General features: G+C 42.1%; 1 protein-coding gene across 2 annotated transcripts; it reads left to right on the forward strand.

Moving 5' to 3' along the window:
- The first annotated feature begins 304 nt into the window (after positions 1-304).
- her9 (hairy-related 9) lies at positions 305-2,152 on the forward strand. 2 transcript variants are annotated; one of them, XM_042491925.1, is made up of 4 exons: positions 305-611; positions 768-863; positions 966-1,053; positions 1,158-2,152. In XM_042491925.1, exons 1-4 carry the CDS (start codon positions 504-506, stop codon positions 1,739-1,741), a joined length of 876 nt encoding a protein of 291 aa, XP_042347859.1. In that variant the 5' UTR covers positions 305-503; the 3' UTR covers positions 1,742-2,152. The 2 variants fall into 2 exon arrangements, with proteins under 2 accessions (XP_042347859.1, XP_042347861.1); XM_042491927.1 differs by having other exon boundaries at positions 1,161-2,152.
- The last annotated feature ends 13,850 nt before the right edge of the window (positions 2,153-16,002 follow it).

Genomic DNA, 16,002 nt, shown 5'->3' on the forward strand with positions numbered 1-16,002 from the left:
GAGCAAAGTTGGAAGCAAACATCCAGCGCATTCCCCTCCCTTATCACTTCACAGCCCGGCCCGGCCGCTGCTGCTCGCTCCGCTTTGTTGTTTGTCCCTGCAGGGCTGATTGAGCAGCGCGTGACTGACGGCCCGCGGGGGTGTTGTCCAATCAGCGGTCTGCCCCGCGCCCAATGGGTGAGTCCTCTCTGCCATTGGCTGAGGCGAGTGTGGGAAAGAATGCAGAGAGGGTTTCACACGAACTGGGAGCACGCGAGCCGTGTATAAGTACCGCTGCGGCGTGTGTCGGCGGCAGAAGCGGAGAGTCGCCCCGCGCGGTGCAACGCACGCTCCTGTACTCAGATGACAGCTCAGTGATAACAAGCGACAAAGTGATCGGTGGGACTGTCAGGCATCTCTCATACGAGCTGCAGCGGCAAAACGTGAACTTTCAGCGTTTTTATTTCCCCGGAGCTTCCACATAGGATTTACTTATTGACGCATTTACCTGGTTTTGATCAACGATGCCAGCTGACACTATGGAAAAGCAGACGGCATCCCCGATTGCCGGTGCCCCTGCGAACGGAACACACACACCGGACAAACCGAAAAATGCCAGCGAGCACAGAAAAGTAAGATTTTTTTTTTTTTTTTAATTACTAATTGGGGATTACAGTTTGTGATCAGTTTAACAAGTTTGTTATAGTAGTGTGAAACGACGCGCAGTGTGCAAATTTATGTGTAAATAATGAACAAGAAATTTATTTTCAATTGTTTACTCTTTGCAGTCATCCAAACCGATCATGGAAAAACGCCGGAGAGCGAGAATAAACGAAAGCCTTGGGCAACTGAAGACTCTCATCCTGGACGCACTTAAAAAAGATGTAAGTTGAGGTCATTTTGATGCCTTCATTTTCTCTTTTATGTTCATAGATGATGTACTTGTGCCCTGAATACGGTGTTAACTTATCATGTTTATCTTGCAGAGCTCCAGACACTCTAAATTGGAGAAAGCAGACATCCTGGAGATGACAGTGAAGCACTTGCGGAACCTGCAGCGCGTCCAGATGAGCGGTAAGTTTATTTAATCAAAGGTGGATAGAAAACATAATCAAGTCGTTAGGCAGCAGTTGAAGGAGTGACAAACCTCTAATATCTGCTCTCTTTATTCCCCTCAGCAGCACTCTCGGCAGATGCCACCGTCTTGAGCAAATACAGAGCGGGCTTCAACGAGTGCATGAATGAGGTCACGCGCTTCTTGTCCACCTCTGAGGGGGTGAACACGGAGGTGAGGTCGAGGCTCCTCAGCCACCTATCCAGCTGCATGGGCCAGATGATGTCAATGAACTACCCGCAGCAGGCCGCGTCCCAACAGGCGCACCTGGCGCAGCCTCTCCACGTGCAGCTCCCATCCACTCTCCCCATCAACGCCGCTGCTATGGGCTCCAAACTCAGCCCTGCCGAGGCCGTCTCCCCGAAGGTGTTTGGAGGCTTCCAGTTGGTGCCCGCAACCGATGGACAGTTCGCGTTTTTGATCCCTAACCCGGCCTTCACCTCCACCACAGCTCCCGTCATCCCTCTTTACGCAAACGCAGGAGTGCCTGTTGCGGTGAACGCCAGCCCGGTGCACGGCAGCTCGGCGCCGACGGCAGCTTCTCCAGTCCACGGCATGACGTCCTTCTCCGGGGGGTCCCAGGCGGTCAGCCCAGTGGGAGTCAGCACCGGATCAGAGAGCAACGAGCCTGTGTGGAGGCCTTGGTAGCGCTAGGCCAAAGACTCGCATTAAACCAGTTTGCATTAATTTTCCAGTTTAGACATTAAACTGACTGCACAGACAACTGTTACGGGGGTTGAACCTGTGACTTTTCCGCTACGGGACGCTAACTCTAACCACTTAATGCCCCCGGTAGTTATAAGTGTTTCGTTTCATGGAACAAGGTTTGCCTTACTTGGCAGATGTTTTTGTTTTTTATTGTCTGATTCCAACATTTGGATGTCGGTGATAAATATGCTGTACATGTGGAAGATTTATAGGAAATTTTTGTTATGAAGTACTTTTTATGAAAAGGTTTTAGTTTTGTACAGATTTGTTATTGATTGTTATACCAAAGCTGTGTTTTATATCTTTGTTGTTTTGTGTTAAAAAGAAAAAGTGAAGTTGGGTGATGACCCGTTGTTTTAATAAATTACTTCAGAAATTCATTTCTTGTCTGCACCCAATTTCTTTGACGTGCATTTCGCATTATTTCTCTTTATTTTAGGGTATTAAGGGTCATTTGTAGCTTTAGACGCCATGCCTAAAAGTCACATTAGGAAATAAACAGACTCACAGCAGTCATGAGGCCAAATCGAAGCTGCAACCTATCGATTACGTTCCTGATCTGACCCCCAGTATCAATTAATCTACTAAATTTTAAGAGGCCACCTTGTCACCAGTTTGGCGGTAACTCTTTACATCTTGTCCCGCAGGAGAATGGTCCCGGGGACAATGGGGGTGTATTTTTCTATTGCTATAAAGGTAATTAAAAGTTTGAAAAGGGTCTCATCCTGTATGCAGCGGGAGCTTTAAGAAGTCTTAAAACCCATTCATGAGCCTGGGAAATGCGCTCAGGGGTTAATGTCACTAACAGATTGCCTCAGTGAAAGGGGAATATGGAAGGATCCTCGCTTCCTTTTGTGCATCAATTGTTCAATTCCACTCCCAGGGGGACTACACCTCAATAAAGGAGAAAACGAGGGGACTTGGTCAGACTTGGGAAAGTCGAGGCAGATAAAGAAACATATTTGGAGCTTGAATATTGCTCGAAAAAAGTCTGTCTCACACTCACTGACAACATCATTTGAATCGGCCTTTTATTTATATACAGTCCGTGGCCTACATCTGGCCGGCTGCGTTCTTCTCTCACTTTCAAACCCTTTTCTGTGTATAAAAGTTCTCCTTCTTGATCTCTCCCCCGTCTCTGTTTATCTCTGCGTGTAAACTTATCTTCTTCCGGTGCGTGGAGCCCGGAACTGAGTGTTTCTGCGCCAGGTGGCGTGGCGCTAGCCGTGTGTCAGCCACTTGCAGTCAGCGGGCCCCTTTACTTGGGATTAGGTTTCAGCCTGGTGACCGCCGGTCAAAACCCCTCAACATTTAATACCGCACCGGCGCGCCGTTGGTGCGCATGGCTGGCACAGGCCAGGAGTCAGTCGGTTTTTAAGTGTTTCTCAGCCCTGACCACCAGCAGACACAAGATAAACATTCTCACTGCTTTCTCCCTTTCAAAATATCCAGGGGGTGAACTTTAAATTATGTGCACATCTCGTGCGTAAACATATCCCCAGAACTATCCATATTTAGTCTTATATTCAGTCCTGAAGTCCCGTCTCTTAGCGCATTTACTTCCATCACTCCAGTCACATTATCTTTCTTTTAAAAAACCTCTGTAGAGGTCTCAAATTTGCAGACTCGTGGCACTTCATTGGTTCATTTGTAATCCCTTTAAATTTATGAATACAACCTTTTTGTCATTTGCACATTTTTTATCAGCTTTGTATGAATATTATATTAATATTATATATATTGAATAATATTATATCTGAATTTATTTTCTTCGCTGTAACTTGGCCTACGTCATTTGTGATTGATTTTTGAACTGAGAACTCACACGACTCCTGATATTGATCTTCAACCGTTGGACTGTCTTATTTCGTGCAGTTGCGCTCTCACTTTCTCCCTGCTGAGTGCCAGTGCCCTGCAGATGACACCGTCGGTAAGAGGCATAATGAAACCCCCTCCTGTCTGTGATGCTAAGGCAGCTTCCCTCTGCAAGGAGGCATACTGAAACACCAGTTGGCAGCGTGTGTGGGTTCTGTGGTTGCTCCTACTGCCTTCGTGTCTGAGTTAATAGTTCAGAGATGCCTTTGTGGAGCTGAGGTCGTGAGAACGCAGCGAACTAGGCTGCCTGCGGCCGGGCACAGCGCCAGTCAGTAAATCCCCGCTGGCAGGCCGGGTCGTGCAGTCGCTCTGCGGAGGTGAGGAGGCGAACACACACACGCGTGGCCGCCAAGAAGCGATCCTGGTCCGGTGTAAACACGAGGGATCGTCGGGGGGACTCGGATCCAGCAGTGTGCATTCCCAGGAGGAGTTGACTGAGTGCATCCTATTTTTTATATGACAACATTGCTGGCTATTTGCAAATCAGGTTAAAGCTGCGGTTTCTGGTGTTGGGAAATATGAAGGAAGATAAAGAAATCCCATATTTATAGCTCACTTCTGGCACTGAAGAAATCAGGTAACCAAGCAACAACAGCGTTTTGTTAAGTAAAGAAAAGTAATAAAGAAAGTGCTGTAGGAGGAGAAATTGTCATTTAAAGATAAATGTAACACATATTGGAAATAACGTAAAAACACCACCACATACAATAATACAGATAGCAACATGAATTGAAATGTCTGTCATTATGCAGCTGTTCTGTGTCCAGATGTAGGCTGGTTAGATCCTCAGTCCTGCTGTTGGTGCTCCACTTGCTGCAGATGCAGGGCCAACAATAATGAAATAACAAATTATTTGCGAAATTTGAGTTATCAACCATATATATAGCCTACATATATAACGAAACAGGCGGGAACCCCACTCTCGTGATGAAAAGGATTCCTTTACAGGGCTGCATGTCCCTCGGGGATATGCGCCATCGTGTCCCTTGGGAGACGTCGCTATTGAAGGGGGTAGGGGTCGTCAGAGGAGCCACAAATTATCATTCTCATTAGCGACTGAATGGAGGAACGCGCGCACCATGTTGCCGCCAAACTTTAAACATCACTTTTCCCTCCAAATTCACAATTGCCATTGTTGCAATGGGCCCTGTTTAAGCACAAGTTTCTACCAGTTACAGTGAGTGTTGCATATTTCATGCAGGACTACAAAACTTAAAGGGGAACTACACCCATTTTCAAAATGTATGCATGTAGCCTAATTCATCTGGTGTGACACTGTCCCAAAAGGTTCCATAATATGGAAACATTCTCTGTGTCAGATCTTAAACAATAAAATAAAGCTCATTTGGGTATAAAAGACTTTGCCAGACTTGTATCAATTTTAACAGAATTGAGGACAACCTGCTTGGCATGCTGAGCCACAGTCACCATGAGTTAACCAAAAGTTGAGAGTTTTGTTTCGCTTGTCTTGAAGTAGGTTTATTGTTTTGTTTAACTGTCTCTCTTTGTATTTTTTACTCGACAGATATAGCATACATTTCACCCAGTTCATGAAAAATAGAAACTTGGAAGTTAAAGTTGCCGGTTTGACAACAGTATTTTCTGTATGAACCCTATGAGAGAGAGCTGTCCTACACTGTTGGGGCTTGTTAATGTTTAAACCTGGGTTAGGCAACCATCATGTGCCATGAACTGCCAAAAATGTTTTCATTGCAACCAAAATCATGTGACTTCGCTCGTTAGTTCTTTCTGGCTGGCTGAAGTCTAAAATGTCCCTGTTTTGCAGATTAAATCTTGCAGCAGTTATATACATGCTACATTGATTTATGACCATTCTCAACATTTCTCGAGCACAAAGAGCCTTTTTGCTTGCAGCGCAAACAGTTGTGCTCTATTCTGAACATAGGAAATAGGCTGCCCCTGGGATTGTTTGAGAGCTCCACTGCTCTCACTTTCACATGGATGACGAGCTATATTTGCTCCTCAATTTGAAGACGCTGCAGCTATGAGGACAGAGGGAAATGTTCTGCATGCTTTGGCCACAGGTTCTGCTGAGGGGAGAGAAGGGGATGGAGCATGCATCAAGCTTTAAGTGTTTTTATGGTATGTGTGTGAACTGGACACTCCTCCTTGCACCTGTTTTCTTAAGAATCAAGAAAGGGAGTGATAGGGAGAGGCAGATGAACAGACAGACAGACAGGCTGAGAGGGGCGAGGACATGATAAAAAGAAGGTGTTGAAACTTAATATGTATCCCTAAAGTGTGTGATTCAGCAGTGACGTGTGCAGGTGTTTGTTTTGAAGGGCGTTGGAGACTGGAGATTTAGTCGACACATTATGATCTTATTTTTTCGTGTCACTTCACATTTGACTCCTTGACACCTTATTAACAGGTGTCCACTTTTTAGCCACACACGCCTTCCTCCTCCCACCCGCTCTTTTTTGGCTCCCCTCAAGCTTCCATCCTGTCTCTGTATTTATAGCCCAGGGACCACTTATCCCAGGGACTGGGTGAGAGGTGTTGGGTGTATGCAGACAGAGGAGGTGAGGCAGGGTGGCTCAGACGCAACGGGACGCGTCAAGCCTGATCAAATATCACAGGGTCTGGGTGGTGCACGGGCTCCGTTGATCCTCACCGCTTGTCTACAGAACGTATTTCTGAGGCCAGGTTTGGCTTTTCAGCAGCTTCTCCAGTTTCAAGGCATGAGGCCTGTGGCTTACAGCCTTTGCAACTGATGCAGATTCCACAAGAGAAAGTAAAGGGTCCTCTTGACAGGGCTAGAGGTCATCCTACAGACTCCTAGGTGGCCTTGGAGGAGTGCTGTCTTTGAATGTAGACACTTTTTATTTATGTATTTATCTACTGAGGGGGTCATCACTGGCTATCCCCTGCACATTTGGCAGCTCTATTTTAGCTCCGCTTCAGAGTTCAGCACCACAAGTCTCAGAGGTAAATAATAGTATCCTCATGGTAGGGATGTGAAGATAAGACAGTTTAGACTTGTAATGACATTGTGGGGAAAAAAAACTACAAGAGACACAAAACAACCAAAACCGACACAAACTCAATTCATTTTTATACACAAAGCCTGATATCACAATTTGCTCAAGAGGGCTTTGCAACATATGACATCCCTCTGTCCTTGGGCCATCATAGTGGATAAGTAAAAATTCCCCCCAACAAAACATTAAACAGGGAAAAAATGGAAGAAACCTTAGGGAGAGCAACTGAGAAGGGGCCTATCTTCCAGGATGGACAGCTGTCTATCTATCTATCTATCTATCTATCTATCTAAGGTAAATAACTCAATATCACCACCTAGTGTATGAAACCCCCTAAGACTTCATGTGTGCTAGTGTGTGTGCCTACGAGTGTGTGTGTGAGTCACTCTGTCTCACCACATGCCCAGACTTGTCCCTAATTTGACACTTGAGAACATCATCTTACTCATTTGTCTTTTCAAAGATGCCACCGTGTGAGTCTGTTGTTTTTGCGTGTGAGTGTATTTCGTTCTCTTCCTGTCTGTGTGCGTGTGTGTGCGCGCGCGCGTGTGTAGTGGGTAAAAGCAGTGTATTTCATAGTACACATTTGTACTGTGTGGTTGAGGGACAGTGTGAGAAAGAGCCACTGACCTATTTAACATGTTATATCATGGTAAGTCAACTGTCAACCATCATACACAATATCAAGAACTGATAAATCTAAACGGAATAATAATAATAATAATAATAATAATAACAACAAAGGCAGACAGTGCAGGTAACGTGACTGAACTGAGTACCATGGCAACCAAATGGCAACAGGGTCCTTGACACAACCTGATTTACTATTATAGCAAAAACGTAAAATAATCCAAAATTATTTTCTCTAAATTTAAAAGAGTAATTAAATTCATATTTATACCCTCAAATTTCAAATCCTAAATCCAACATTATCATGGTATAAACAACAGTCAGTATCAACCAAAGTAATATTAGATTATAGGCTTACTCAACATATACTATAAAAATATATATATATATATATATTAAAAACTTTTCAATCAAAAGAATATTTTCTCATTTTCTTTGGCATGTATACCACATGCAGTGACGATGTATGTTGTTGTCCAATCATAAGTCTTCATTTGATCATGTGACAAGACAGTAAACGGTAAGATTCCGGCTAGGTGCGCAAAATCTGTCAACACTGATAAACTGAACAGACGTAGGCAAGCCCAGCGAGCGGTCAGGCCATTTAAACACAAAAACACAGTTGCCAAAAACAGGAGGAGAAGGTTTCAAAGTTTCCAGAATTGGATTCCTTTTTTTACAAACAGTTGTCAGCTCACGGACAAGCCCCTCGCGCTGCCCTCAGTGTATGTCAACAAACATAGCAGGTAAGCTAACGTTAGCAGCAAGCTAGATAACGTCGGTCCAAATAATTGTAAATGTTAAGCTGTTTGTATGTGAATTTTAATACAAGGCATACATGTATTATGTAGGCTAAGCTGTAGTTACTAGCAGGTGGATAGCCAGCCTATGAATTATTATTGAAAGCTATCTATTAGCCTAGAGGCTACTAGCTATTCATAGCATTAGATAATCGTTATATGTACATATTTTTGGTTGTAGGTCTAACCAGTCAGGGACAGAGGCATTCAAATAGGTGAGTACAAGTTTTTTTTTCCAAGGGGATTCGGGTATGTGTTTGTCTGTCGTGCCTCTGTTTAAAAGGTTATTATTATTTCAGTTTCAAGTTGCTGCCAAGCACCTGTTTCATTATGTGTTTTCTACTTTTGTGGGTAAACTGTGTGCGTGCCACTGTAGCTGGCAAGTTTTTCAGGGCACAGTGTTGTTTTGTTGATGAGAATTGCAGCTCTCTTCTCTCTCTTATTCTCTGGCCTTTATATCGAGGAGTACAGTTGTTGCGAGGTTGTTTTACTAAAAATGCCAGTAAAAGTCTGCGGTCATTTCAGCAGGCAGTGAAATGGACAGCTCCTCTGCTCTCAGGTGCTTGTTGTTACGTTTGTTAACTCTGTCACAACACTACCCATGCTTCTGATCACTTTCTCTTTGACCTCTGTACTCTGCAAGTACAATAGCCAAGGTAAAACACTGCCAATGTAAAATCCAACACATGGTTGGTACTATAGACGCACCTAATTGTGTGTGCATATTTGTGTGTCTATGTGTGTGCACGTGCTTCATAACCAATGATCATTATAGCCTGCACTGGGGTCCATCATTACTAACTTATGCCACCACCTATGGGTTTCCTGGTATATTCCATAAGGCCCACCATGGAAAGGTCTATTAGCATCTTTGCTCACACAGTTACAATTGATCCAAATTTCACAGCAAAAAGCAAGTATAAAAATGCCTATAGACGCAATTCAAATCACCCACAGACAGCAACCTTTATCTAATCAGGTAACAAAAGGTCAAAATTATACAGCAAACATAACCAGACCAAATAAAAAGAAAAAAAAATCATCAAGAGAACAAGCAGCACAGGACTTTTGTTCATCTGTGTGATCCAGTGCACACACGCTGAAAATATGGCTAAATACACTGTATTTCTGTTTGTTGATAGCACAGTTAGGGCTGGATTTATAGTCATTTGCTATATAACAAAAGTCAAATTCATGTAAATGACAAAAAATCCAGTTTCATTTTATCTCTCCATTTTTCTGAGTCTCTCTTTGTGTTACAAAAAAATGCAGAGTTAGCATCGAACACATTTTCCTGTCTGATTATTACTGGAAGATGAGGGAAGCGCTCAGTCCCTGTCTTATATTTAGCAATTGAAATACAAGCAGATTTGACAGAAGGATATTCTACTCTGGGAGGTGCTGAAAAGCTGTATTTCCTGTCCAGCTATCCCACGGTGCTGAGACTGATGGTCCTCTCTGGACCCCGGCTTAGCTAGGTGGTGACAGCCACACTGCTGCAAGAGCATTATCACTTTAGCACAGTAGAGAGGGGGCATTGTCCCCTAAACAGGATGTCCTGGTGTCTGGTCCCGTCTCATATGGGCCATCCTTTGTGTGTGTCTCTGTCTGTGGACACTGGGGCAAATCCTTAAAGCAGATGTGACCGGGATTTGAAAAAGTTCCATTACCTTTATAAAATGTCAGGCCCTTCCTTTCCTCACCATGTTGTTTATTTTCCCTTTATCGTTAAGTTTTCCTTCATATGGATTTTGACGGAAAATGTCAAGCAGACATTGAAACGTAAGCGCAGAGAGTATACAGTATGTGTGTCACAATGTCTTTGCACTGCGTGTGGTAGGGGAGTTGGAGTTATGAGATGAGCCCTTGTATTTTTTTCTTCTTTTCTTTCTTCTCCTCTCTCTGCCTCTTTTCATGCCCTGGGAAGGTAAACACTCATTCTCTTTGCTCTTGTTTTTCTTATGGTAACTGTTGAACAGTGTGTGCTCCACTCGTGGTTTTATTGCCTGGATTGTCATGCAAGAGGCTGGGGAGACAAGTGTCAATAAGTGGATGGGCTCATTCCAAACAAATGCGCCAAGAGAATGGGCAAAGAGAGCTGAGAATGCAGCTGGGTACACATAAGCACACACACACACACACACACACACACACAAACACACACTCAAAACGGATGGTTTCTTCGTGCCCAGCTCCCTGGAGACATTAGTCAAATGTCATTCAAAGAAGATAAAGTAACTGCTCCGATCCAGAAGCTATAATTTCCCTTTTTTTGTTTTTAAATCCCTTTGGGACATAACGCTGTAGTTAAATGTGTCCCTTGTTGCATGAACCATAACATCATTACAGAATTCAGGTTTTAAAAGTAAAACTACCTTGATCTCTTTAAACTACTCTGATGTCTTTCAGCTTTTCTTTACATATTTCTCATAAACCAGACCTGCAGATGAGAAACTCTAAAACACAAAAGCCCACAGCCTACAATACAAACAACACACATTTTCATTTGATTTAAACTGTGCCTTCCTTGCTACAGATTGGTGTAAATTTGAGATTTTTATGTATCCAAACTGGCAATAGCAGTGGCCGGAGGCATTATGTTTTCGGGTTGTCTGTCCATCCCGTTCTTGTAAATGAGACATCTCAAGAATGCTTTGAGGGTATTTCCTCCCGACAGAGGAAATATAAGTCAAACTGTAACTGCATGTTTACTGGTTGGTGGAGGCATACAGTAATTAAGTAATTATAGTTTTCTGCCTATGAAAAAACAAGAAATGATTCATAAATGCTTGTCATTGTTCATTATTGTTCACTAGGGCACAGTAAATGTTCTTTGTTCTTTCAACATCAAGTTGTGTTATTAATGTCCTACCTAGTGTCTTGAACCCATCCTGTCGGTCTTCAGGTTTCCCTTTTTTTAATGATGAATACAGACTACTGCGGCCTGCTGTTATAAAATTATTGTTCGTCATGCTAATGCTTAACACAGTGCTGTTTGATCGGTGACTTGTAGTCTTTGCGGTTTGTTCAAGTGCAACTTTTTGGCCGAAACACAGGTGACATGAGGTGAAGCAACAGTCTTCGTCACCACTAGTTCTTTGATGTCAGTTTAGTGTGTCTGGTCTTTGGCAGTAGAGGATGCACAAGAGGTTGATCATACACCATCATGTCCAAATACTAAAGAAAAATACTGCTGAGAAATCATGTGTTAGTTTGGAAATTACAACAGACATAACAGGAAATGTTAAAACACATAATCTATCACCGCTTTGATACTCCCTTGCACACATCAGTCACCCCACTGTCACACTGTTATCTGTATAACAAACAACTTCTTAGTGGTGCTCAGCAAGGACTGACAGAAGGTAAACAGTGCCCCTGCTTCTGTCTTTTTCTTGTTGGTGGTGATCGCTCCGGGATGGATTGCCCATCCGACTCTTATCTCCAACCATGTTCTGCTCTCAAGAGCTGAAGTAACCGGGCCTCATGATGGATACATGGAGTCTTGATAAGAGTAGCATGGGCCAAACACACACACGGGGCACTGTCTGGCATGTTATTCTCAGTCGTAGCCTTTTCATGACGGAGTCCATTCTTCTGTGAGTGTCTGGCTGTGTCTTTCCATGACGCTCTTCATGTCTCTTACTTTATTTGTCTGAGATGTCCGAGAGCGATGCTGCATTTTCTTTTCCAGTTCGTATGTGTCTGGTTGATGTCCTTTCTACTAAATAAAGTAGTGATACTTAAGATTAAGTCTTGTTTTGAGAATCAACACGCATCAAAGGACACACAAATCCATCTCACCATGCAGAGCAGCAAATATATTGAAACTTTATATTTCAGTTTTGATTTTGTGTTGTGACAGCAGCACTGTGATTAGTGTGTGATTCGATTTAGGCATACCTGGTTTGGTTGCTGCAGATGCCACAATCAACATCTGCCATCCCCTCCTCCCAATAAGAAACTTAGCTCATATGTATATGTAATCGGAGCTAAGTCACACTCTTGAAACTATAACATGTATGTGGTTTGCAGAAACAAACAATGTCATTTTTATTTTGATGACGGGGCTGCATGAAAACTTCTTTTGGCGCATGCACTCTTTGTTTTTTGACAGCTATTGTTAACATGCATACAGCGACCACCTCCTTTACCATTAAAAACTGTCTTGATCTTTACTGTAACTAATGTGCGTAGTGGTAGTCAGAGGATTGGCAGTTTGATCCTCAGCTTTTCCAGTCTGCTTGTCAAGGTGTCCAAAGTTAGACCCTGATAGTGAGATTGACACCATGCATGGCGGCCTCTGCCATCAGTGTGTTTATGTGAATGGGTGAGTGTGGCATGAGGTGTGAGGCACTTTGAGTGGTCAGGGGAGTTTGGGGGCACTATACAAATGCAAGTCCATCCTTTTGCCAGTTTACCACACTACTGAGTCTTGGCAGCAGGCCTTAAGTATTCACAGCATGTTCTGTTCATCTGGAGCAACACTTTTAAAAAAAAAAACCAAAAAAAACCCAAACAAACAAAAAACACTCTTTTATTAAATGTACATTTTAAGCACCACAAGCAAAATGATCTCTTATTCATATGTGGCAAATGTTTCTGTGCATCTCAAAATCTGGGGAAATAATTATGAATTACAAAATCGCTGGGGAAAACATTTCATTTTTTGTCATTTTTTGATGAACTGACCCTTTTAAAATAAAGCCAGAAGTGACTGAATTTACCACACAATTGCTCAGAAGAAATTGTGAATTGTTTTCTGCATGATAAAAAAGATAAACATGTCTGTTTTAGAAATCTAGTACCTCATAACACACTGTAAGGTCTGGGGACAGTCTGAGCCTTGTGTGTGTGTGTGTGTGTGTGTGTGTGTGTGTGTGCGTGTGCGTGTGCGTGTGCGTGTGCGTGTGTGTGTGTGTGTGTGTGTGTGTGTGTGTGTGTGTCCGGCTACCCCCTGCTGTGTCGCCCTGCGTTGACTGACAGCACCAGTGCGGATGCACAATAGCTGATCTTTGCTCTGTGTCTGACTGTATAAACACTGAGCAGGATGGCTCCCTCATGCAGAACTCCAGTATTGATCACTTCGGCGAGATCCCACAGCCATACTTATTGTCCTCCTACCCTTTCTGTCCTGCCAATCAATAGCTCTTTGTGTTGATTTTTACCCATTGACAAATCACTCTGCCCCATTGCCTTTGTTAAGCTGTCAGTCAAGCGTAAGGTATTGCCTTATTTGATCCTCATTGAGTCCAGAGTTTCAAATTTCCAGCGGGAGGAGTACAAATCAGAAATAAATAGCAGGAATCATCTGATCCCAACTGAGTAGAGTGAATCTTATAAAATGTGTGGAGCTTTTTTATTTCTAGAAAAATTGGACTTGGCAAAATAATCAGAGCAACATGTGAGTTAATCATTCAGAAGAATAAAAACTTAAACTTGATAAACAGATATTTAGGCTGTAAACATTATACAATTTAGAATGCATGTGTCTTGAATAACATAAAACTACGAGTATTTTATTAATCAGACGTATCTTGTACTGTTTTAAAATGCCTACATTCTGCACATACTGGTCTACAAGAACCAAACATCCCTTAACAAAGCTGAATGCAAAATAATAGCTTGTATCATTACTTTCATCCTGTCTGTCTGACAATGGTAGCGCCCGTCAGCAAATAAAAAGTCTTGTGTGTCATTAAACCTCATTGTCTAAATGAGGGATCTCTGTTTCTGAGTATGTGACCTGAGGCTGAGCCTTGCTGAAGTTGGTGACAGTGAGATCTGATCCTTAGCTTTCAGTAACTGATGTTAGCAAACTGCTGAGCCTCATAGACTCACAGGGTATACATGAGTCATGAGTGTCAGTGGTATACCAATGTAGTTTGCAGGATTTTCTTCCAAGTAATAATTCTTTAGTGCTTCCCAGCACAAGCAAACATTTTGTTGTGATGACACAAATGATAAAAAACACACAACTTCCATCATTTGCAAAACATATTAGTGTAATGTTTCAAAAATTCAAAAACGTTGGACCAAATGCAGACTATGATCTTGGTTTAGTATCTTACATTATAATCATATCTGCTCAAACACAGATGGACTATCTTCCATAAATATCATTTATAGACTATTCATTTGTTTTCTCAGTTATGTTTTCCAAAGAGAAGTAGCCGAGTTATATTCTCTGGTGTTTTTCAAGTGTAAGAAGTCCTGTTTTTTATTTAACTGAACAGGGGTCTATGGGGTAGTTGTTGGGCATCCTGCTTCTTGTGTATTTTGCATCAAAAGCAGTTCAATTATTTTTTTGGTAAATATTATAGTTGTGGTTAAATATAGATAAAGTGAATTCATCCTGTCTTTGTGCTTCAAGTCATTGTTGTCTTTTTCAAGATTTAACCAAGACCATGATCTTTTTTCTTACCTTAACCAAGTACTGTGAGTGCCTGAGCAACCATTAAAAGATAAGTCATTAATTTGTTACAAGTGGATTTTTAATTGCAAGAGCAAATTTTAAGGAAACACAAATGAAATAGTCAGTCACTTGACCACAGTTTAATAAAATATCTCTAATCACAAAACACAAATTCAAGTGCTTACTATGTCACTGTGATTGTTTAGTTCTTTTATTATATGCTAGGTGATTAAATATTAAGGGCTTGGAGCCAAAATGATGTCAGTGCCAAGTTGTCTGAATATGAGTATTATATATCAAATGAAAGCTCTCAGGAAGATACAGTATTTTCAGTGCCAAAAGAACACAACTAGAATAATGACCCATATTGTTATTGTCACAGTCTGCTGTGTCCTGATGCTTTCAGATATTTGGGAAGACTGGACTGAATGTCTGTAAAAGACTCATTTATGTTGCCTTTATTAGTGTCTTAGTTTTCACTCAATTGGTTTGTAATTAAGAAAACTGGTTTTCTTGGCTTTTGGGTTTCTGTTTACAGTGTTTTTCCCTCCTGGGTTCCTGTGCTGCCTTTCCCTCATTTGCTCATCAACACACCTGCCCTGCATCAGTTCCTCAGTTTTGTTTTCCATCCAATCAGCTTCCTGCATGTTTGTCTGCCTAATAATCTTATTCCCCTTCATCTGAGCCTCTCAACCTCTTTTTCTCCACCTGCACTTCATCCCCTCATCAGAATAGTTTGCATTTAAATCCTGGTTTTCAGTCCAGTCTTTGTTGGATCCTTGGTTTGTTGTGTTATTTTTTCTGCTGTGTTCCTGCTCTGACCTGCATTTAAGACTTATGTATTTGAGTTCCAGTTGTCTGCCATCTCCTGCATTTCAGAACCACTTACCACAGAACCACAGTGAGCTTACACCCGTTTGGCACTGAGTAAAGCATCGTGGTAGAGCATGCCACAGTGTTTTGTTCACTGCAAGAAGGGTGTTAACTTACCACAGCAAAGGAGGCTTTAATGAGTTTTATTAAAGATGAAATAGATTATTTTAATATCGACTTAGAGCCAGAAGGAAAATTGGGGAAAGAGAACAGATACTGAGAACTGAAAAAAAACCTCACTGAGAAGTGAGGCCAAATTTGTGTCAACACAGTTTCATCAAAATGATAGTTTACCTTTTCATTACTTCTATAATACACACAATACTTGCAACAAACTGAAATGTTTGTTAACCATTTATATGGCATCGACACAGCTGAGAAGCAGTGCTGTTCATATCCACAATCCCATCTGAACAAAGCTTTAATAACAAAAACTGATTATTATTATTAAAACTTATTATCGACCTGGTGTTAACATAAAACTTCATCACATTATAGTCAGGTTTGTGTCGTGCTTGTGACCATGGCCATTGTTTGATGAGTCAGAATGATCACTGAGTCATGAAGTAACTCTTTGAAACCTGGTCCACATATGTGTTTATTTCA

This window comes from Plectropomus leopardus, chromosome 8, assembly GCF_008729295.1.
Source record: "Plectropomus leopardus isolate mb chromosome 8, YSFRI_Pleo_2.0, whole genome shotgun sequence".
Lineage (NCBI taxonomy): Eukaryota > Metazoa > Chordata > Actinopteri > Perciformes > Serranidae > Plectropomus > Plectropomus leopardus.

Excerpts from the sequence above, each read along its gene's own strand:
- her9 (XM_042491925.1), top strand. The coding sequence starts at position 504 with ATGCCAGCTGACACTATGGAAAAGCAGACGGCATCCCCGATTGCCGGT. Across the intron at positions 864-965 it reads TGGACGCACTTAAAAAAGAT|AGCTCCAGACACTCTAAATT; the intron begins GTAAGTTGAGGT and ends TTTATCTTGCAG. Across the intron at positions 1,054-1,157 it reads GCAGCGCGTCCAGATGAGCG|CAGCACTCTCGGCAGATGCC; the intron begins GTAAGTTTATTT and ends TATTCCCCTCAG.